Genomic DNA, 23,803 nt, shown 5'->3' on the forward strand with positions numbered 1-23,803 from the left:
TTAAATATACTAAAAGAACAACCCTATAATTAATCAGATCATGTCCACTTTGAACGAATTAGGGGTAAGATCGAAAACCAGCCAATGTGATATTTCTTCAAACTTTGGCCGCCCAAACAAGTTGTAGGCAATATGATAGTGGTCTATTTACGTATTCTTCCTCCTGCAGTTGTGTGCGTTGCGGTGGCTTCAATAAATGCACACTATTCTAAATGTGCACATACTAAACCCTCCATTTTCTAGCCACTGTCTGATGGCGGACACTGGTTCCACCTTCTTTCAGCATGTCAAAACTTTCACCAGTTAATGTACAACAGGGCTTGTGGCAAACGTGGTCTAGACCACGACATGTATAGGTAACTCAGTGTGTGTTTATTCTCGAATGTATAAATGTATCACTTCAAGACGCTGCACCCATAGTAAAGCCTGGCCCATGAGTTGAAGCGCAAAGGAATAACTATGGGGATGTGTTGGGAAATCCGTGGACTTGAGACCAACAGGAAATTTGCAAATTGAAAAGGAGTTTTCGACCACGGGGCCCATTACTGTTAGTGTTCCTCGCCCACTTATTCTCCTAACTTGCAATATGGCGCCGATTTGTTTAACCCATAAACCATAAAATAGCTAAAAGTTATGTTAGAACGTGCATGTATGAATTCAGTCTCGAGTCTACGAGACACCCATTGCTGTATGATCATTGCTTTGACTTCCCAAGTTCAATCCAACCATGCGGATACAGATATCGGATATCGGTTGTCTCTAAGAACAAAACACTGTTAGCAGACGTGCCCTTATATGGCAGGTGCTGACGTGGCGTACAACCGTAAAAGATGGCTTGTCCCATGCTAACAATCCTCTATGGTCGCGCCTCTGGTGACACGTCGGACATCGGATGGGACTGTTTTGTCACACCGGAGCTGTCTAATTTGCCCCTCAGCCTAAGCTTTACGGTGACCGAGTGTAACTGTGGATATTGCATGTCACCTCGCAGTCACAATCCCACATGACTCAGTATGTTGGCATTAACACTTTCTTGTTAATACATCTCTCACTATAACATTAATAATATTAATTCGTTGTTCTTAGAAGTGTTGTTAACAAAGCCATTTTCCTGTACCCTGATTTCATGCTTAGTGCAAAAAACAAAATGCGTATGTTTTGCATGTACTGGGTCTAACGCCTAAATTCCTCTCCATGTTTTCGGTGCAATTTCTGCAGGTTACAATGTAGAATCAACTCAAGTGTGCGACACTGTGCGCATCTGTTACAGTAGCAGTATGCTTTTGAGACGTGAATAATCATATCGGCATTAGCTATAGTGGTTTTGGAAAAGAAGTGATTGGCAGGCAACTGAAGTCCCTGAGGCTTCCCAGACAAAAAAACCAACGATTTTTTTTAATTATCTGCCCAAAACAAACTCCCCCCCCCCAAAAAAAGTGAATCTACCGAGAGGATCCTGGGCCTTACCTACACAATATCACAATTTCTTAGCCTACACCGACCTCTCTTTTCCAAAGAATCTGTAGGGGTACTTATTACGCGCCTCTTCCTGGTGGAGAGTTTTCCTTGAATAGGGACACTGCACCCATAGGGACAGAGGATTTTTTTCAGTGTTTGTTGACCCTAATGCAATGTACATGTAATCTCATGATTATTCGACGCCGCTGAAAAGATTAATGTTCGTTTGTGCACTTCCGTGTTGGCTGGGGCCCTTTGATACATGGCAGGTGATAAATAGGTGAGGAAAATGGAAATTCATACAAACATGTTCAGATATCGCTTTTTGTTGTCACACTTAAAAGAATATAACACTGAAATATTCTTGGACCACATAAAAATAACAACGACCTAAAGGAGGTGTAGATTTGTGGACAAGTTGAGAGAGTTTTTTCTGCACTATAGCTGTTGTGACAGAAGATTCTGTATTTATGATACGTAGACCGTCCATGTAACATGCTATCAAATCTGCTACTATTTAGCCTATGTACAGTGCGTTTAAAAAAAAAGGAAACCGAGATTAATTTCTTAATTTCTTGGACATAGAAATATTTGGGAATTTTCAACCACCATTTATTAACTAATGATGTCCTCTTTCTTATGACACCATAAATCCAGCCTACTGTCACAGATGACTGGGCACGAAGCAGTTCAATCAGCCATGTCAGAACTGGTTTTGCAACCGATTCACCGCAGCCTAACTCCGACAATATTCATACCTAAACAAATGCATACTATCCAAAGAGAAATGTTCTCTCGGCTCATTTTCACATCAAACCTGAAGTTTGGTGGGATATGCATCCCAGCATATTCGAGGACATTCTGGTTTATGTTGACTTGGTCGTTTATGAAAAACGCTGCTTCATCCCCAGTCACAAGGTGCTCCAAGAATCTACGATTCCGGTCAAGGAACCACTGACAAATCTTAGTCGTCTGAGTAGATCCAGCATCCCGGAGTTCCTGTCACCTGTGCACCTTGTAAAGGCACCATTGGATGTCCAATCGAACTATCTTGTGGAGAGAGGATGGCGAAATTCCAAGCCCATTTCTCCTGGCAGACACATGCCGGTCTCTCGTAGCAACTCACGGACAGCGCTGATGTCAACCTGAGCGACCATTTTTGAGATTCAAGTTTGCCCCCTCCCTTTGGTACTTTTGGATGTTCTCCAAATTGTCAACTTGGCGGGAATGGCACGGTCAGGAAAACGCTGACCAAATGCATCTGCTACTTGCTGGGGGCTTCTAGTCCTGTTACCACAAATACACGCTGCTCAGTTGTCAGCTGCATTTTGCTGGTCTGAGAAAGTTAACAACCTTTCCAACTTTCAAGGAGTGTGCAATGAAATAACATGCTGAGGATTACATAATTTAAAGGCCAACAAAAGCCCTGTCTGGACAGAAAAGGTTCTTTACCAAAACATCTATCTGGTGCAAGACCAGTTCTGACATGTTTGATTAAACTGCTTCGTGCTTAGTCATCTGTGACAGTAAACTGGATTTCTTGGCGTCATTAGAAGAGGACATCATTAGTTAATAAATGGTGATTACCAATTTCCAAAATATTGAACATGTCCAAGATATCAACAATTTAACCTCGGTTTACCTTTCTTTTTTTAACACACTGTATATCTGTGTATTTTTTTCTTATGTCATAATGGATAATTATGTTCAAACCGTAACATAGTCACCGCAACCATTAAAAATGCTTACGTTTGGGGGAAACGAGAGATTTAATTGTCACATTTACCATTTTGAAAGGAATATCTATATCCTCTGCCAGTCGTAAAATTGCCTGCTTGCCGGAAGATGGTTGAGCCGGACTGTTTGCTTTTGTTTAGTAAAGAAGCTACCGACAGGCACTTGCGAATCTTGCGATTCCAGTGACGCGCGCCTGTTTCATTCCATGCATGACATTCGGTCCCGGACGATCTCAGAAGGAGAAATGATACGCGCCAAAATGAATGAGTAGATTCAGCAGATATTTCCGCTCCCAGAAAGCTGTGCAAGATTGCCGATTCTCTGACCGTCAATTGAACCACGCTTCATGACCTGGATATTGACTGAGTGGACCATATATTAATGTGTGAGTCATTCCATTATATAGACAAGTAAAAGAATTTTAAGACGAGCGGCAAGTGGCACTGAAAGAGGACAACAATGGAAGGTTTTAAGACTATCCACTGCCATTTCAGGACGAATCTGCGGTATAATAGACCCCCATCACGGGCAGCCATCATGCTTCATTCAAAGCAATTAAACCAAACTAAGGCTAGAAGGACAAAGCACCGGTTCCCTCTTATCAGTATGTGAATTTGTCCTGCTACATGTATTGCGAATGGGTTTACAAGCATTGAAACAAACATGCCAGCCTCATGATATTGAAGGTCTATTAGATGCGATCCCAGCCCGCGAGAAATTCCTACAGTTCCTCTGTTCCACAGCGCCCCCGTGCGGCGGGCTTTTCAATCACACCCATGGGATGCTTAGGACCCACAATTGCACTTAATTAGAAGGCCTGTCACATTGTCTTGAATCGCATCACTAATTCACGTGACTTTGGTCCTCTGATAAGGGTATAAGGGACCTATTTTAACCATCAAGACTGACACCATTTAAGAATTATTGACTGAAGGAGAGGGTGATGTTGTAAAGGTGAAACTTACTGCTTTTTAGCGTCTTGGATCGTTCTGACGGCTGGGGGAATCTTAACACCTTGCTTGGAAATTCAGGAGGGATATGTCTTCGACGTATCTCTGGATTACACGTGTATAAAGCTAAAAGGCTGTTTGTTACAAACGTCCCAAGGGCTGCAGAAGGTAGAGAAACGCTGCGCCATTTTTTTTTGGGGGGGGGATTGGGAACATTTAAAGGCACTTCCAGATAATTTTCTACTTTCAACTTTCTAGGTAGGAAGCGAGTAAAAGTTGCTTTCGGTGAAAATCAAGTCGTAACCTTATAAATGTGTTGTATGAGGAGAAGAACAAAACGTAGTCTATTTTTGATTAGTATTTGAAAACTATATTTGTGGAAATAAATTTGCGTAAACACATGTAACTTAAGCATGGGAAGTTTAAGTGGATTATTTCCCAGAAGAGTGCGTTGTTGGTGTCCATTAGCCTAAGATACAAGGCACGAGTAAGTTTTGATCTCTTGGGGATTCATGACGTAGGCGTATTTTCTTCCAGCCGTTCACTGGATCAATTTAGACGTTGTGCGAACAAAATTGGTCAATCCTTACCCATGCATAGTGCAACTGCGCGGGGACAGGGGTTCAAGGGTAATTCCAAAAACCAGGGGTCCATATTTTTTTCCTGTCCTTGTCACATTGACAAATGATTTTGTAAGTTCAAAACACATTTTCTAACTTCCAAGAGTGATGAATTAATGCAAATTACGTGCAAAAGAAATAGTAATTATTTGAAATCATTTCAGGCCACATTTCCATGTCAAAAAACAGATGTAACAGATGTAAGGTCAGATGTAACAGGGACACGAAAATGTCACACTTTTGGAACCCGTAATTTCTGGAATTACCAAGCGGAAATGATCATGTATAGCATGTGCGCCCTCTATCGGCGACTCATTGGCCTCCGAGAAGCGTTAACACGGCTGTGGCGGTTGAGTGCAGCACCAGGAGAAATTTTGTGTTGCACCGACAAACCTGTTTTGATTATTTACCGCCTACATATAATCATCGCAACTAAAATGTTACTGTCTGAGAACGACCTCTATAAACGTGGTCAGCACTTTCAGATTTGATAAGGCCCTCAGCCACGGCTTGTTTGTGTACCCTTCTCCGTGTCGGCGGTATGCGGGGACGTGTAATCGCGTAAAAGGCCAGTCATAATGGGATAACCTGTCTTGCGTATGAACATCGGCTAAACCCCGCATCCAACAAGATTGTTCGGAGCATGCACGATTTACAGGCGCCGTTGACCCCCGCTGCATAATTTTCATTGCAATGGCTGATTGCATACTGCTTCTCTCATTGGCGTTTAATCAGTTGGAGAGAGCCCATCAGTTACACTCCTACATTTTTTCCCGTTAAGTATAATTAGGCGTAATTTATTGTGTTTCTCGAATACATTTGTCCCTAAAGTGCATGGTTAGAAGACGTGACATAAATCTTCGTCCTATAAACTGCTCAAAACTGCTATAAACTGCTCAAAGGCAATGGCTTTTGAAGTCAACTCCTATCAGGGAAGGAATTGGGTATGTATCCTGGGTAGGGGTTGTCCAAAGAAAATAAACCGTAATCTGACTTCAAAACACGGACTTTTCATCTAAAACTAATTTTATTGGTCGTGTGAAGCAATTGGGACACTTCGTGTACTTTGCTGTCATTGAAATCAGTCCGAAATTCTCATAGAATGGTTCTATTGCTATAATCCATGTTACAAAATTGATTAATGTATATAAGGTGGAAGGAATCAGTCGAGGAGCAAACTAAATAACTATAGTGAATTATCCAGGGCAAATTTATTTCCAGGTCTTTTGCAAAATAAAACCCAAGGCGGTGCACACAGAAAGAAAGAAAACTGTCAACATGCACCTGTTTTCTCCATAAGGGCCCAGGTCAACTAGCCACATTTAATATAACTTCTAAATTATTTGTTTGCCTATTGTAAATACTGAGGTAAATTATTGTATATAATATTGTAGTAGTAATGTCACAAGTTTGCAGCATCGAACAGAGTTACTGTTTCAATGCGTTGCTTGTAATAGGTCACAAAATGTCATTGCCAAATTATAATCAAATGTGGCACCGACCATCAGTGCCAAGGTGAAAGAAGAACAAACGGCCAAGGAAATGATTTTAAAAAGGGACAAATATCACCGACCAAAAAGTGCATTTACATTTAGGAGATGACGTCACTTCCAACTCGAATCATGAGGCCCAAGCGCTACAGAAATTCTGCTGTCAAATGCATCGCCTGTAATTGGCTCTTGCAGCCCTTTTTTCGGTGTAAGAGTGCCAACCTTTTTAAAAATTCAGTGATAGCCTTGAAATAAAACTGTAGCGATCTTTTGTAAACCAATTTTTAAAGCAACGCGTCGGTTAAATAACTTATTGGATTCAAGTGTGTTTTTATTGTGTTATATATTATTGTTTGACGTTTCGTTCTCTCCGTTGTCTTTCTTTCCAATTTTAGGCTTTCTTGAAATATGTGGAGATAATCAATGTAAAAACTATTGGGTTTTCAGGACATAACATGCCCAGAAGCATTACTAGTAATTGTAGTTTCCATGTGAAGAAACGAGAAAATGTTTTACAGCAGCCTAAAGAAGAGGACAGGAAACGGATATATCGACGATGGGCTCTGGGAATTAGCATCAGCTAATGCCATATCGGTCACCAATGAGTTGTCTCTCTCCTGACCGGCCCACAATCATTTAGATGAAGTGCTTGAAACTGTCGAGTCAACCTGCCGTCACACGCTGGCAGTGCAGCGTGACTGCGTGTCCAACATGCACCCCGGGAGGATGCGCGGATGACGCGCTGGTGACGTCACAGCCGCAAAATCGGGCCTTGTGGGTTAGGCAGCGGACGACGGGGGGGGGTCTTATCCGCTGAGGCGAGCAGGACACACCGTAACTTCTCCAAGATGGAGCACTTGTGACGTTGACGCACGGCGCTGAGTTTACCCACCCGCATGCCAATACCCGCATGCCTCTGGCCAGGACACCGGCAAGGATGAAAAAGCGTCCAAGCCGTTCCTGGAGTTAGGTTTACCATTATATTAACTCAGCAGAATCAAAAGCAGCCGGCCTAATTATGCAATTATGAAACGTGCGGAAAATGAAATCGGCCCGGCCGATTAGGCAAATAAGCGGTCGGGCGTGAAGGCCCTGCGTAAGCACTGTACGAGGACGCAGCGGCGGGAAGACACAGGGGTGGTGATCAGGGGAGTTTGTATGATAATGTGACTGCCTGTCGCTCTGGCTTGGATCATCGTCGTCAGGAACAGGCCTGAAAGTCGTGCGAACGTGCTGCATGAGCAGGGTAAACTTGAACTTGAATGATTTGTCTATCGAAGCGAAAGTAACTATACTGCCGGCCGGTGGAGCTGTGAAAAACTGACAGCGCCCCCCCCCCCTCTTACCTCTCGCCCACCCCTGGTCGATACTGCACCCTTCAGCACACCGCTGTAATCAGCGCTCGTCGACTTCGGATGGGCGGCATTGGCAGTTGGCAGATTTCTGCGTTCCTTACCTCCCGCCAAGGAGGAAAAAACAACTCCCGATAGAAAGGGGGAGATTAGGAACCTGATTAGCCGAGTGCAGGAGGACGCGTTGGAATTAGTCGGGTAACCCCGCAGGCCGTAATATATGTTAAGATGCCACTTCAATTTCAAAACAGTCTGCGCGATTGACTCGGCGCACGCACACGCAGCCAGTTTCACGCTCCTGTAGTCACGTTGTGTTTTCAGAGAGTGTAGCGTTAAACTGACGATGTGGCGATCGGGTTGGACGACGGCCGTCAGCTGCCAATCGCAGGTGCTTACCACAAGCATAGATTAGCCTTGCTTTGCCAATATGTTATGCCGTCTGGAAGCCACACAAATGCTGCGCTGGCTGTCGGCGTGGATATGCCATGGGATCACTGAGCGGCGGCTCGCAAGATGAAGACGAGGATGCAGAATGTCAGGAAAGACGACACTGGTGCCCTCCCAGCAAAGCCGATTACAGCACGCCTTTGTGGCGATGGACCTGTAACGGTCTCTAAGCCTCATCTTTCCATCGATTCGCGCTGAGGAGTTGTATTTGCATAAGAATAAAACGAAACTACTGGAGCCCTCTTGGCCACTTGTTGACGACTCAGCTGGATCAATCCTGAAGTATCACTTTCAACTGTTGTTTCTGCCTCTCACAGAGAGACGGTATCCTCAGAGAGAGCGATTTAAAATTTTCCTAAAGCGGCTGGCGGTACGGTTTCAGCTGCTTCCGGTGTGTTGCTTCACCCTGCCTGGTGTCTTTCGGCTCGGGGCGATTATATCAAAACTTCTTTCTTTCCAGAAGGAAAACAACCTGCGTCTACTTTTTTTTGTCCAACCATTGGTGTTGATGTAACTCGGTATTCCGCACGGACAGTTTGTGGCGTGAGATTCGATCTACCGCATCGCACAGGATGGGAACCATGGAGGGCTTGGTTGTCGGGAGCTGTTGCGTCCTGGCCCTGCTGGCCGTCGTCCGGGGCTTGTTGCCCGCCGCCCCCGTCCAGGAACTTTGCCCCAACGGGGAGGTGTACGACGCCGACATGAGGATGTGCGTGGACTGCAACATTTGTGATGATTTTCCGGAGACGTCGATATGCGACCAGTGTGGCACCAATTGGGGTAGGTGGGAACCGAGTACATTTCAAAAACCACATCTTTTAACCACCTTGGTCCGAGTTTTAAGTAAGCCTTTTTAAAATTTTATTTCCCAGCCCTATGACCTCTTAGCAACAGTTTAAGCCCTGTTTTAACAGACAGAAATTACGGCTTTGCGTTTTTTCCCAAATTTTCAGTCGGAGTTTTGCGACAAGTCGACGGGGTTTTGTTTTCCACTCATGAACCGAGAGAGGTTTCGAAGTCGAACCGACTTATTTAGAGAGTCCTAAAATGTAGATTTGTTTTTACTTGTGCAGGATACATGTTATACTTTCCTAGGTTCTTTCTTACTACGCGCAAACGGCTGATGTAACGCGACCGACATTGATCGCTTTATCCCGAATTCCTGCATTTAAGTACCGTGCGAGCTGTAAGCTGACTAACCTCTTGGGATTCCATTTTTTTTTTTCGATTCCGGCTTGTTTTCGTTTGTTTGTAGTATCAGAGAAGTCTCAAATTGCTTCGGGTGGCTGTTGATAGATTTTTAGGCTTGGCGGTCGACTGGAAATACACAGATATCTCGGATTTCATCTCAGTAAAACTTAACTTGCTGACACTCACAATGTAGCCCAGGTCTCCTTGACGTGGAAAAACAGGAGAGAGATGAAGTATATATGGGCGTGTGCAAGTGCACACACAAACATCCCCATCTAAGTTGCCATGGCAACGCATTCTGAACGGGAAGGCCTATCGTGGCCAGCCGTTACACGCTTATAAACAGGGAGAATCCGTGGGTGAAAATATATAATCAATCAATACCTTGTGGCCTCTTCCTTGTCACCTCAAGCCAACCAAAATTTATTTTCAAAAAAAAAATCGATCTCAGTCTGAAGTCCCCACTGGTCCCGCGTGCAGCTGGCAGAATGATCAGTGCGTTTTCAAGCCCCCCCCCATAAGCAAACACAGTTGAGATGGATGGTGCTATTCATCTGGTGTCGGTCCACGGGGGGTCTTGTAAAATAGTTCAAAAGCCCTGTCACAGCAGCAAATTTGGAACGTTTGTGGGCGCCGAAAACTTTGACAAAAAAATTATATATTTCGACAGGTCAGCAGGCGAAGAAATCAAAATGAGATAGGTGTGTTCGAGTTTATTTGTGGAGTGCGGTGACACGTTTGTTGACGATAGACTTAATATGACACCGTGTCGGATCAGCTGACGTGAAATATTTGCTGTAGTAAATGACATTCCAACAAAACGTGATCTTGAACAAAGAAAAACGGGGGGGGGTTGAGGCATGTTGAGAAACTGAATAATGAAAATACCGTCGACTACCAGAACTAATCATGAATCATAATGAAATTTTCGGTGTAGGCCTATTCTAATTGCGAGATAGTCTGTGCCCCTGTAAAGATTGGATTCTGCGTGTGTTACTGCGAATAAGTCAAGAACTAAGTTTAATTAAACAATAAGGGGTTGTTAAATATGGCTAGATCACCGTCATTTACAATTGCAATATTGTTTATCGACATTTTCAGACGTTTGCTATATTTTGAGGACTCTATACAGGGCAAGTGACATTTTATGTCGATACCAGTTATTAATTACATTTTTGTCATGAAGCGTGCATGGCAAACATCTAATCCTATGATAGTTTTAGATTAAATCCAGTTGATAGCGGCTTGATTTTATTTTCATTTATTTACTTATTTAAATTTGCTTTTGCTCCTACATTTTAATTCTTTGTGAATCAATGTGTGAATGATTTAAAATGGATAAATTACTGACGAAAGGTGTCATCCTTTGCCCCATAAACATTATTGAACATGACATATTTATTCTATCCCTCCCCAAAGCACGTTAAAAAAGTTACGATGTACATGTATGTGAAATGGACACGCCGCCGCCGAATCCATCAAATTTCAATTGCAAATGGTAATGAGATTTGGGGGGAAGCAAGTTCCCTCAAGCGCATGAATTCATGTACTGTAGGTCGTAAGGCTTGACAGTGCCTCGCTGATGTGTGTGTGTTCCAAAATACCACAGTTGCATCACTCGCCGACTGTACGCGGGCACATACAGCCCTTTCCACGTTTGGGACCGAACACCTAGTACCATTTGCGCCGGAGGTGTTTTCCAATCAGTCCAACGATCTCCGTGCCTTGAGCTAATTTCTTTTTTTTAATGATAACATAAAAAAGCAGGTGCGAAATACAGTTTCCTGAAAGCGCGGTCTCTCCAGATATTCCTATTTGATACATGTATGTGCGATTAAAATTTACGCTCCACGGACCGTGAGGCAACATCATAGCACAAGCGGTTGCGCAGCCTTTTTTTAAACCAGCCTATAGCAACTCACATTCGCCCGCTGTATGCGTTCCTCAAATGTCAGTACATGTGTAGTTGGAATGAGCCCCCTGTGCCCAAAAGTCCATTAACTGGAATACCGCAGAAGGACGTTTGCCGGATTAAAATGCTGCTTTGTTCCTCCGAGTCGGTCCATTAAACCATGCCACTTATTAAACCCAATACCGAGTTTGAAATATGCTATGAATTATTATTATTTCCCTGCCGGCAATGTTATCATGAGATCTAGCGCTAAAGGTCATGTAAATTGCCCCTGCCTTGTACATGTATGTCATTTCTGCAGTCAGTATGCTTTAGCGTGCGGCATACCGGACTTGCACTTCATTGTTACCGGTATATCACTCAAGGTCTTGTACTTTCCCTTCATTGCGTGCAAAATGCATGCATGTGAAGTAATATCCTATTACAGATATGCGTTGCATTGATCCACCGGAGGGGGGGGAGAGTACGAAGAGACACAAAAGGAGGGGAAAACAGATCCATAGTTTCAATTGTCATCTCGCCTGGCAGCCATGAGTGGGCTTTATTGTTTGGTATGGAAATCAGCCCCCCCCCACCGTCCACACATGCACATTGCGCTTTCATTACAGGAATTAAGATGGCGAGTCACGCCCATCGATTGTCGTTCCATCGGTCTGAATTTGAACTGACCAAAGGTCATGGGTCGACAGGCGCATAGAAGCAGTAATAGACAGTCACTCCAGCAGAAGCGATGGGAAAATACACCTACAGTAAAGGACAGATGTAAATTGATAGACATAACAACATGAACAGCTGAAGTATATTAAAACAGCCAAGACAGTGTACCAGTAATGTACATGTACAGCACAGTGGTATTGGTGGGGACAGTAAACTAATCAGCAACAACAGCTACGTGAAATATGGCATAGCAAGAATAGGAGTAGATTCATTGGCTTTAGCATTGGGAATATTGTTAACTACTACAGCAGTAACATAGTGGTGTGCCTATAGCTCTTTGCTTACACCACTTAAGCAGCAGCAACGGTACCTATTTTATAGTCCACCTCATAATTATTCACGCGCAAATTGTGGCACGTCATTGGCCGATTTCGCCGCACGTCCGAGAAACCTAACTGATAGGCGCCCAGGTGACGTCATCTCAGTGAGCTGCGCGGCGCAGTATTGTTTTTCTCAAGTAGCATCAAAGATTCCCTATGGAACCCGCCTCATAGACATGCAGTCTGTGACATGTAATCTTTCCGGAACCAGTCTGCTGTTTTAGTCCCTGGTAACAAGTATGTAAGGCTTTGTCCGAACATAGAGCCGGTCCGAATTACCTGGCTGTGGCCCAAAATTATGTACAAGTCTATGTAATGGCCGCGGCCAGTTCTCATAAAGTTTTGTTTTGAGCCTCAGCCAAGTGATTCGAAAACGGCCTAAAGACGTATTACAGAGTGTTAAAACCAGACTATTTCAACTCTGTTGCCACGACACACGGCACTCTGCAGCTCGAGAAACAGATTGTAGGTTGTACAATTGTACGTTGTACAGATTGATATATTGTATGCTGTCTTTTAATCTGTCAATTTGTAGATCTTGTCATGAATATTCATATGATATATCGGGAAGTATAGTTGACCTAGACCTGGGGACCAGTAGGGGTTGAAAACCAAATCTATAGTGGACCAAGCCGGGAATCGAACTCGGACTGAAGAGATGAAAGGCGAGGAAAGAACACACGCCAAACCATGCATATTTATATTTGCTGTATTTACATGATACAGCGGTCGAGTATATATAAGATAACCGGAGGGGAACGCCTTTGCTGCGATGGTAGCTCTCTTACGCTCGTATTCTTAAACGTGAGAGGCGTATTTGGGCAAATCACTAGTAACAACCAACCTATACATAGCTCTATGATCTGTACATAGCCTTCGCGCAACTAGGGCAATTGTGTCGGGGGGCACCCGGGGTATACTCATTTTTATAGGGGGACACAAAAAGACAATGAGGTGCAGAGGTTGTTCACGGATTTCAAATGGCGGGAAGGGGGCACACGTAGTTACGCTACTGGTATGTACATGTAGCTCTATGCAACCAACACTGTCTGGTAGAAGAGGGGGATTTAAACGCGCCCGCAGCACGCAGCCGCGCGTTAGTGCGGCACAACCACAGTAGTGGATTCTAATGGTCGCCGGATTTGTCTGTAATAGCTACACTGGCAACAAGATGACATATAGGAGGAACAGACACAACAGCGTTTGTGAAAAAAATGAATTGAAGTGAAATGTCTCATCGGCGGTTACAACTCGATGGATACACAGCGCATTGGCAGTTTGGCAGTGAAGTAGCAAGCAGCTGCCGAACGTACGTAGCAACAACACAGAAACGGCAGCATCACTTTCAGTCACTAATAGACAGGGGCTCTTTGGCCAAGCTAAGACGACTGTTTGGCAGCTGAAGAAATAGTTACCACGTGTGAACCTGCACCCGACAACCTCGTCTATACGATCGCCCGGTAAAAAACAATATCGAGAGTGAAAACACTCTAAAACCATGCATCAACACAGTGCACTCGGTCGCAAATCACGCATGAATCTCAGCAGCTCCCGTCGCTAAACGATAAGCCACGTCAGGCGCGATCAGTAACATGACTTTGCTCATCGCGATCTTCTCAATCTCCTCAGTCATTCTGTTGCAATCAGAACATCATGGTTATTTTTTATCACAGTCCCTCTTCGGCTTCATTCCTTCGTCATGCCTCAGTGATTCCGCGCGATGTTCAAAAATTGAACGAAGTCCATGCTTGCGTCTGCCACCCACCAATTAATAAGTGCAACCCCATTCGATGTTACGGAGTATTGCTTGACCAATTATAGCTGTCAGAGAAACGGATATGTCTGTCCAAGGATTTCCCCTGTCACCAACAAGGAACAATATTTCAATATCTCTTGGTTGGTCTGACGGTGTTTTTGGCTTATTTTATTTTCAAAGTGGATGTTTCCCGTGTCGACGTGGTAGTCTGCGTTCCGATTAAAGGCGACCTTTCGTCGCACGGGGTCAGCTTGCGACCAACTGCTAACGGCCAGCGGCCAATAAATACCCGATGTGATCCTGACGCGGGCCATTAATTAAAGATCTTATTGGGTGCCAGGGTGACAGGAAATGGTCGTCTGCCGTCTTGATTACGCTCATCAAGAACTCATAATTAAAAGCGCGCGTTGCCGAGGGAGACACTCTGCGCAGTTTTACACGACAGTGCACGATTGGCACTGAGTGGCCATGTTGAAATTTGCCGCGTCAGTATTCTCGCCCAAGGGAATGTTTGATTTTGAGGCGTGATTGCTTTTTTTGTTTGATTTAACTGAGGATAACTTTTTTGCTGTCAATTCGGCTCGGTGTGTGTGTGTAGATGTAATTGAAGACCTTGGTTTAATGAAGAGGCTGCTGGTTGCATCGACGCCGTGTGGAATACAGACTGCGGAGAAGTACGGTAGTGTTCAAATCGACGTTTCGTTCGTGATCATTTTCAAGATAAGCATGTCTTGTTATAGATTCCCAAGCTGACGACGTAGCTCAAACCTCAGGAGAAACCGGGTCTAGTCTAGTCTGTGCATTTGTTTCCACGCACTTTGCGATGTCAATGGCGAATGGCGGGCCCCGCGTTTTCGTCTCCCGTTGCACTATGCACTGCTCATGGCCTTAGTTCCAAACAGAGCCTTTAATAATGTCACCACTCGGATCGATACTGGCATTGACGGAGAAGTCGCCGCTGCTCGCGGCACACACGCATGCCGGCTACAAACCCGCAGATTGTTCTCCCGGCCGAAATCATTTGATGCAGCCGACCGGTCGACGCGGTGCTGGTTCAAGAGCAAAATTAAAATGCGCCGGTGAAGGACGTTGGGGGAGTATCGGGGGAAAATAAAATGCAGCCAAGTGTACGCAAGCCGAAGGTTCTTGCTTATTCCTCGGCTTTGGCAATGCTAATCCGAATGATGATGGTGGTGATGCCAAAGTCGTAAAACGTTCGATATTGGGAGCCCGTGGGCGTGTGTCGAAACATGCCGAGTGCGTGGTCTGGCATAGGTAACGACTTCCCTTATTGGCACGCGGGTAGCGAGGAACGACTCAGAAGAAAGACATGGAGTTTCCGAGGAAAGGTGTCGCTTCCGAAGGGGGGATCCGCCATCTAGGGTGCGCCGACGCTGAGTTTTGCTCGAACTAAATTGTCTCCAGGGGGCAAAATGGCGCGTGGAACGAGTGGCTTTCGAGAGTTGTGCGCAAGCATTTAAAACTTCGGTTTCAAACCGAGGGTGCGTGTGCCTTTTGCTGACGTAAAACCAACACTGGGTGTTTGAGCGGTACTCAGAAATCCCAGAATGTTGCCTTTTTTGTTTTGATTTTTTTTAGCCAGTCGCGCCAGCCCCGGGCGAATGGCTGGCAGGTGCGGAGGCGCGGGCCAAGTATAAAAAATTGATAACTGTAAGAGTGCACGACACCTGTGGGGACGAAACCCTGACCTTGGATCCAGTGTCCGACGGGTAATCCGATGGGCGGTTACCTCAGATGTGCCTGTACGGTTGATTGCCACATACTTGATTGATAAGGCGCTTGGGTGATGTATGCAGAGGTTATAGGTTTTTAATGTTTTAAAAACTTTCATAATACTTGACTGATAGGCCTAAGGCACTTGGGTGTTTCATGTAGGTATTTTGCCTCGTTTTTTTCTTTCACAGTCTATATCCGTCTCCATTCTTCCCGACCCCCCTTTTCTCTGATTGATATGCAAGTTCCTAGAGCTAGACCCGCACAATTGACTTGCTTGTCATTTCCTGTTGTTATGTGGCTCTATAACTTTGCCCGGCCAGAACGCATCCTTCATGAATAGATGATGACGTAGACGGCGGGGAGAGAGGGAGTTGTAGAACATTGTGGCATGGCCGGGTGTTTTGGCGAATTCGATTACGCCACCCGGCATCTCTCTCCCTGAGTCCGGCGGGTTATTACATTATCGGCCGGCACTCGGCCAGCGGGTAGTGGTACGAAAAATGTGTACGGTGTGAGCTCCAACACTACGGAGCTGTGATTTCCTCACCATCCAGAAATGCTAGATTTATATTCATGTTATTCATATAATTCTCATGCGTGAAATGTGAAAGTTTCGACTTTGCGATGCGCTCCTTACTTCGTAATGCCACTCCCGGACAGAAAGCGATTTGCTTGAGTTATTGCCCAGGAAGGTTTTGAGACTAGTCAAAGTTGATAGTGCTCCCATATCAGCCGAACGGACGATTGCATTCTTATTAAAGTGTCCTCAAGGAGAGACACCTGTGTGGCATTCTCGATCGTTACAAGCCCCGTAAACATGCACCCCTTTGAGCCGCTACAGTTCCAGGTTCATTTGCCCCGAAGACATCCCTAAGATCATCTTAACTCAGCGGGCAATGTAGGACTCAGTTACTGCATAGTGCCCCTCCCCCCAAAATGGCCAATTAAAGCAATCAACTCGTAGGTGTCCGTTTACCCAGGATGGATGGGAAGCTGCCATACCAATGTCTTCCTGGAAGAGAAACGCTTTACAGCTGGCTTCACTCCCTTGAACTGGAACCCACGACCCACACAGAATGACCGAGACATCGTACTATAGAGACAGCCACGCCACAACTCACCTTGGAATGCATAAGTTAAATGCAATAAGCATACAACCCTTTTGGAGTCCTGTCCTTAATGCATGTAACAGGGAAAAAATGTAAAATTAAATATTATTTTCACCTGAGCATTAAAACACCTTGAGTTCTGTACTGTGCTTCAAACTAACGGATCAGCCCTAACAGTTCACAGTATCCATGTAACAAAGAGTCCATATTGAGAATATGCATTGCAAATAATGACCTTTCTATCTTCAGGCAATATGCGCGTTATTCCTGCAATATTTCTGCAATAAACGAAGCCACTTGCCTGAAATATAATTTCTGGATTGGCCAAATGCCCTTTAAGCTATCCCAAAGTGTTGCCCAATTAATCAGCCGTAGTTTAGGCGCAATTATAACGTCGCGTGAAATGTATTATTTCCTGAAGGTCATGAGTCATGAACTTTGTTTGGCTCTCACCATTCCTTGCATTAAAATATACCAGTATTTCAGCCTCGGGTTAAGTTATCTCCAGTTTGAGTAGCCATGGTTGAGCAATTAGCACAATAGCAAACAGCAGGCATATTTCAGTTTATAACTGTGCCCGTATACTCGTAGACAAGACTTGCGTTGGTTTTCCTCTTTCTTTTTGTGTTACTTTTATACTTTGTTTGATATTTGTTTTATTGTTTATTTTTTGTTTCAATAATTGAATGATTGGATCGTCTGGATATGTTCTGGACCAAAGTACGATTTGTCGTCGAATTACTGAGGGAGTCAAGCCCACTACCATAACGATCTGTTGATGATCGTGCAATACCAAAGGAAGTACATGTACAGTCGTGCGCACACATTACAAGCGAGAGTGCGTGCCAAACGAGGAAATGCGGTAATTTCACTGCGCGTTGTCCGGGAGAATGACCATAAAAATCAACTGCCTTATTGGACCTCACACCACTCTCCCCTGCAATTCAATTATGGGCCCCGCAAGAAAGTCACCACCTCTTTAATGTGGAAAATACATTGACCCACATGCACTAAGCCGGCGCAATTTGGAAAGCAAATCTGCCCAGCAGAACGCAATTTAGCTGGGGGCCCGGTCGTGTGTGCTTTGGGGAGTCTCGTTCAAACAGAGCCAGAACGTGGTCTGGGTGAACGCGTCGATGAAACACTACCCTCCGTCCGTTTCATTTACGTGCAACGATCCGCAATCATGGGCTGCCTTACAGAGTCCGCCAAGTAACAGTTGCACACGGCTAGGAGGTCAATGAGGGAAACAAACTAAGGGAGAAAAAGGCCCAGCAAAGAGCGGGAAATAAGCGAGATTGCAGAGGAAATGACGGGAAATGCAAACATGTTGGCACCCACACCTTCAAACAGCTGGCACTTTCACAAAATTGGGAATATATTGACGTCCGCGGGGACTCGCCTCCCGCCAGCATTGTCATACTTGAAGAGGGGATTGGTCGTGTTGATTGTCGGAAGGAATGACCGTAATTGATTGCTGACGACAAGGAAATGGCCAACTAATTGTATTTGTGGTCTGGTGCCGTTTCCTGCTTCAGAAGCATGAGAAATATCTGACGAGAACCATAGTTAAACTACCTCGTTATGCACTACATTTATGGTCGTTGAAATAATTTCAAATTCGTCTTGGCACCCTCCTATCTCTTGAAGCTTTTTTTAGGTTTGGGGTCTTTTGCTACTACAGAGAATTGGCCTTAAGCGACTCTGATGCATTATGAGAATTAATTTCCACCTGTGCATCCTGTGTTGTTCTTATTGAAGTTGATTGATTTCTTTCCTGGGATTGAGGCAGAGAGTGTATCCCACAGAGAAACCTCTTCCAGAAGTTTACAAACAGTTTCTTTAGCGGCTTAATATACCCATCCACGTCCAAAGCCCGGAAAGGATTAAACAGTTTTAATCCCAACCGCCACAACGGACGCTGAGGTTTCAACCGTTGTTGCCTCAAGGCAAGACCAACGGAACGATCAACTCAAAGCGTTCACCATAGTAGTTCGACCTTCGGTTCTTATATCAATGTACTTTTGACGAGTAAGTAACATGCACGGTCTGTTGGTTTACTAACTTCTCCAGAAAGAAGTTGGAGCAAAACCGCTACAGGAGTGAAAGAAGCTAGGATCAGCCGGGAACTCGTCGGGAAGTTTAGCTGTTCAAACAGACATTTCCTCTGTCCGCTTCCCGCGCTGAGGAGGGTGTGAAATGTTAGCTTTGGCACTCCTCCATGAAATGACTGAAGACACCCATGTAATGGCGCGTCTTTCACTCGTGGCGTCCTAGAGAGGTTTGCTTCGCTGTATAAACAAGGAGGTCTTTTTTTTCTTAGCCATGAAGGGGTTACTTTGTATGTGCTCGCTAAGACACTTGGTAGGCTTTCTTCCTTTTGTGTTGATGGGATATTTGTAGTCGCTGATGAGGTCTTTCGCTCTTGGTTGGTTGGCCGTTTGTAGCTTCAGGCAGAACGCGAGCCTGGGTGATGAATAAGTACGCACGGTATTACACAGCGGGGACTGCGAGTTACCGCGGTCGTAAGGTGCTTTACCAAACGCGTACCGGGAATCGAGTCCACACAGTCGGCCATAGGATTCCACCAATTGATGGCCGGGACGTATTTTCAAGTTTTCAATCTTAGCTCGCCGGAGAAATTTGCCTCGCGAGTCTTTCCTGTGGCTTCAAACCAAACAACCAAGAAGGAAGAATAGAGAGACGACTTGTGCATGATCCGATAGCCCAGCTTTGATCACAACAATGTTATTTAGAATCCTGATTAAAGCAGTCACCTTTTGCGTGCCGTTCACACCTATTGGGAGGACTGCTCCATAAATTGATTACAGTCGAGCGACGAACCTGCCTCCTGTCGCCTCTTTTGCCTGGTAAAATATATTTATGTGCACATAACATTGCCCCGGAAACTTGTATCAAAGGAATGATTGGCACGATTAATTTTGGATGTCATGTTGCGCAGCTTATTCGTCATTTTGATGATATTTTCCATTTGTAGTCATTTGCGTAGTGAGGGGGCACATGTATGCCCTCCTAGAAAAAAAATAAATGGAAAAAGCGAAATGAAACGTAAAGGGATAGTTTAAAGGAAGACAGAAACCACCAACTTGCTTATGAAATAACCCTCGAAATTACCATTTCCCGCTGTAAAATGTTAGTTATTATTTATCTGATGAGTGTTTGGCCCTTGACATCCATCCCCCCCCCAAAAAAAGTGGTTGGCCCACTGGAAAATATCTTGGCGACGCCTTTGTTTGAAGTGTTACTTTGCATGAAGAGTAGCAACCGTTGAAGTATCAACAAAACGCGTTGGTGTCTGTATATCGAGACGTTGTTGTACGTGTTGTCAGTGCTTTTCACTCATTGTTTTCAGCTATGTTTACCTGATTTTGCCCGATGCCCTCCCGATGCCAGGGAATGTCTCACAATTTAACTTGTACTTTTTGCCACATAATTTCCCATGTTAAAAAGAGCAGGACTTAATTTGTATTTATGCCAGCGGGGGCATAATTATTTTGTTCCTCGGGGGTATCGACTGACCCCCCAACCCTGCAGTATTCCGAGTGTTGAAGGGTGTGCTGAGCTGTATTCCAAACGACTTATCAGCTCTAGGGTTTTCGTGAGTAGGGATGCCCGTATAAAAAACAGACACAGGGCTTTTGCGCTCGAGACAAGATGGAGTAATCTTTCACTGAGGTACGCCACGCGCAGCTAGCTGCATATGGCTTGTTAACACACTGCGGTCTTCACACTTTAGACCATACTCAAGACGTCTCGTTGGCAGTGCACCACTTGCTCTTCCAACAAGCTATCTGATGCGATGTATGCAACGCATTATTCACTATGGCAATGTCTCCCTCTTTTAAAAGGGCTTACAGTTTTCAAAACCCTGGAGGCTAATAAACTAGCATTCCGTTACAGGATTTCATGTGCGGTAGAATTCAAAGCCCTCGACACGAGTGCTCCATAGCAGACTAGTGTTGTCGCATCGCCCTGGCCAATTTCTCGAGTGTTGTCAAACACGTCCATCACCGATGATTTCCCTGGATTTTTGTGTTTCAGCGGGCGAGAACGGACTAGACACAACGTCACTCCCTCCTCGACAAACCTCTTGAGCAGCCGGCAACCATTTAGCGATGCCCTGTTCCAATTTGCTGAGCGGCACGGGAGAGAGGGAGAGAGAGCGAATTATCACAGTCCCGAGCCAAAACAGACGAACACTCGACTAGCGAGTGTCGCGGCTGGGAAAAAAATCGAATTAGTGAATGGGCTTTTTGTTTGATCATTCCGCAGCACACTGTCGAAGTCATGTTACATTGCCTGTTACATTCTTTGTGGAAAACGATGACGGATTACTGGCTGGTGTGTAATTTCCTTTCAAGCCAGAAGGCACGACACAAATAGAGGCATAATTGTGGTAATAAATTATATTTCTCGGCCCTGAAAACTACGCAAGATATTTCTTTTGATTCGCCTACTGTTGACGATATACATATATATTTTTACTTGAACGAAATCGTTTATCAATTACTTATATTTATGGCAAAAATTTCAGAAGAGAAATGGAATCTCGTTTGAGGTGAGCTACACATCAGCTTTGGCAGGGATATTATGTAATAATAGCTGTTGTGTTTTTTGTGTATGTACATGTACATGTACAGTACTTACATGTACATGCACACTAAGAGCACAACAGTACATTACACAATGTGGCGTTGTGCTTCCACACTAAACGGCTAAACGACCATTAGGCCTAACCAAACGCCGCGTCATTGACAACATCATCAAGCGAGTGGCTTGAGAACCTGAGATGGACTGAATATACTTAGTCACAATATCAGCTGCGCATGCGGTGGTGTTAACCGTCCGTTTACACATCGGTAGTCCGAATCTGTACCCAGACGACCGAGTGAGAATTATTACATGGTAAGCCGGTCACCTAACACCTGACGCACCAGACTATATACAAAAAGAATCAGCGTCACGGTGCATTAGAACCGAAGCAAATTCAGAATCAAAGGCTGCATCCGAGTCTGTTGTTTAGAGCTTGGTCTAGGTTGTCACTCCGTTGGAAATACGTGGAGACGCGTATACAGTAGACCTAGGCCGTTTTCCAATACTTGACTTCGGCTCCGTCTGTGGCATAAAGTGTTTTTTTCACTACCTGCCTTTGAAATTGTAAGCGCAAAAGTAAGTCCAACGGTGCCACAAAACATCAAGTAGGGTGCAAAATAGGTAAACATTACAGTTCTTTAATTCAATTTAAACGCTTCAGGTCCACAATCGGGGATTGGTTTCGAAGACGAACCTGAGATGGAGACGAAGTTGAGTGCATGCATCGGAAAACGACCCTAGCCGTAGCTCTTGAAGCCTGTTTTGGACACTGCCTTAGCGTGGCTTGTCCCCGTCAACTTACTCAATAAACACACTCGCACACGTACGTGCGGCCATGGGCCCAGCTGAGTTGAAGCCATTCGTATGTGTATTAAGTTGAGCGAGTGTGTTTATTGAGTACAGCAATAGAATATCCAACGCCCTCCTTTTTTTACCATAGGATGTTTTTATCCCCTGACTATCAGCAGAGATGTCGACACCTCCAGTTTGTGCCCACATTGGAGTGTAAAGGGAAAGAAATGGTTTAACAGATTTAACAGACTGGACTGGGCTGCACTGAAAGGATATGTGAATAACTGTTTACAGTTTGGACTATATGGTAAAGGTGCTGATAGGGGAGGTAATCCGCCCTCCCGAAGTGGATTAATCGATTCGTATTGAAAAGGATTGGAGATCACTCAGCTGATCTGTCTCAGCATTGAATTCGAGAATAACTGATGGAACTTCACTGAATTATGAAAAGCGTGAAGAAGAGAAAGGCCCATTGAGGTTGTATTTCGCTGTGGATGCTTAAACAGGGTGATTCAGCATCTGGGGGAACTGTCGTTGGCAAGAGACTTGCAATGCTCATGCATGGTTTGTTGCGGAAATCTAGGATGCGTTCAGAGTTTCATGATATGGCCATGGCATGCCTACCGACGCCAGCCTGCCAGAAAAACAAATTAGATTTGTCATTCCCCTATGTAAGCAGTATCACCAGGCCTGGATTAACAGAAGATCCTACTACAATTGCCATAAGATTTTGACATTTTCAATACCTGTGTTGAATTTTGATTGGAAATTTGTAGATGTACATGAGCGTAGAACATGATTTTCCCCTTTGTAATTCCAATATCTGCGACGCGGAGTCCCTCAGCATTGCATTGTAAGGTAGGCTTCCAATGGCAGACACGAGCGCCGTTAATAATCTCTGGCAACATATTAAAATCAAACTGTTGCGACACTCTGGTATGATATTACATTATTTTTGTCAAAACAACTTATTGGTTTCTATTGGGGAGCAAGCAGATAATCATTTCAGGAAACTCTCGAAGCACACCAAAATCACCAGAAACAGATGAATGTGGCAATAAACGGCACACACAGCCATGAGTGTATTACTAAGTGAAGCAATGGAGCGTTCATCTCATGGCCCTTGTAAGTTAAGCCCCCAAATCGGTGTATACACACACACATCAGTTGGCAGCCTAAGTCTGGCGCGCGGATTCTCTCTCTGGCGAGCCATCCGAGCGCAGTGCATTTTCAAGCTGCGTCGTTTGGGCAACGCAGGTCCACAGCGGTCCCGCGTGTTGCTGATGTTGTTAGCGACTGGATTTTGGACTCCACGAACCTTCGTAGCCAGGCACCAGACAGGAAACCGAGTTATTCAATTAAAAAAAAAAAGGTGCAGTTCAGTAGTGTTGGGCTGCATTTAATAGCTCCAAGGGCCGGTCATAAACGCCCAAGATGGCAAATGCACTCACCGCACATAGCCTGCCCAGCGCTTGCACTTTTTGACACTCGAGGAGGTAACATCAACCTAAGGCTAGCGCTTAAAACTTAAACCGACATGGTACGGGGAGAATTTCATTTCCATGCCAACCACGGTGGTTAGATGAGAGTGTATAGGGATC

General features: G+C 44.7%; 1 protein-coding gene across 2 annotated transcripts in view; it reads left to right on the forward strand.

Annotated features, from left to right (window-relative positions):
- LOC110986552 (neuronal acetylcholine receptor subunit alpha-10-like) overlaps positions 1-23,803 on the forward strand; it is a 72,985-nt gene that overhangs the window by 12,156 nt on the left and 37,026 nt on the right. The window contains exon 1 of one of the 2 annotated variants that reach the window (XM_022248497.2): positions 7,629-8,834. The exons of the other annotated variant lie outside the window; for it this stretch is intronic. Coding sequence (XP_022104189.1) covers positions 8,627-8,834 — 208 coding nt within the window. The 5' untranslated portion in view covers positions 7,629-8,626. Of the gene's footprint in view, positions 1-7,628; positions 8,835-23,803 lie in introns of those variants that run through there. 2 annotated transcript variants of the gene reach the window in all.

Source organism: Acanthaster planci, linkage group LG16 (genome assembly GCF_054643075.1).
Source record: "Acanthaster planci isolate LZ-2023a linkage group LG16, COTS_SCS, whole genome shotgun sequence".
In the NCBI taxonomy this organism is placed as follows: Eukaryota; Metazoa; Echinodermata; class Asteroidea; order Valvatida; family Acanthasteridae; genus Acanthaster; species Acanthaster planci.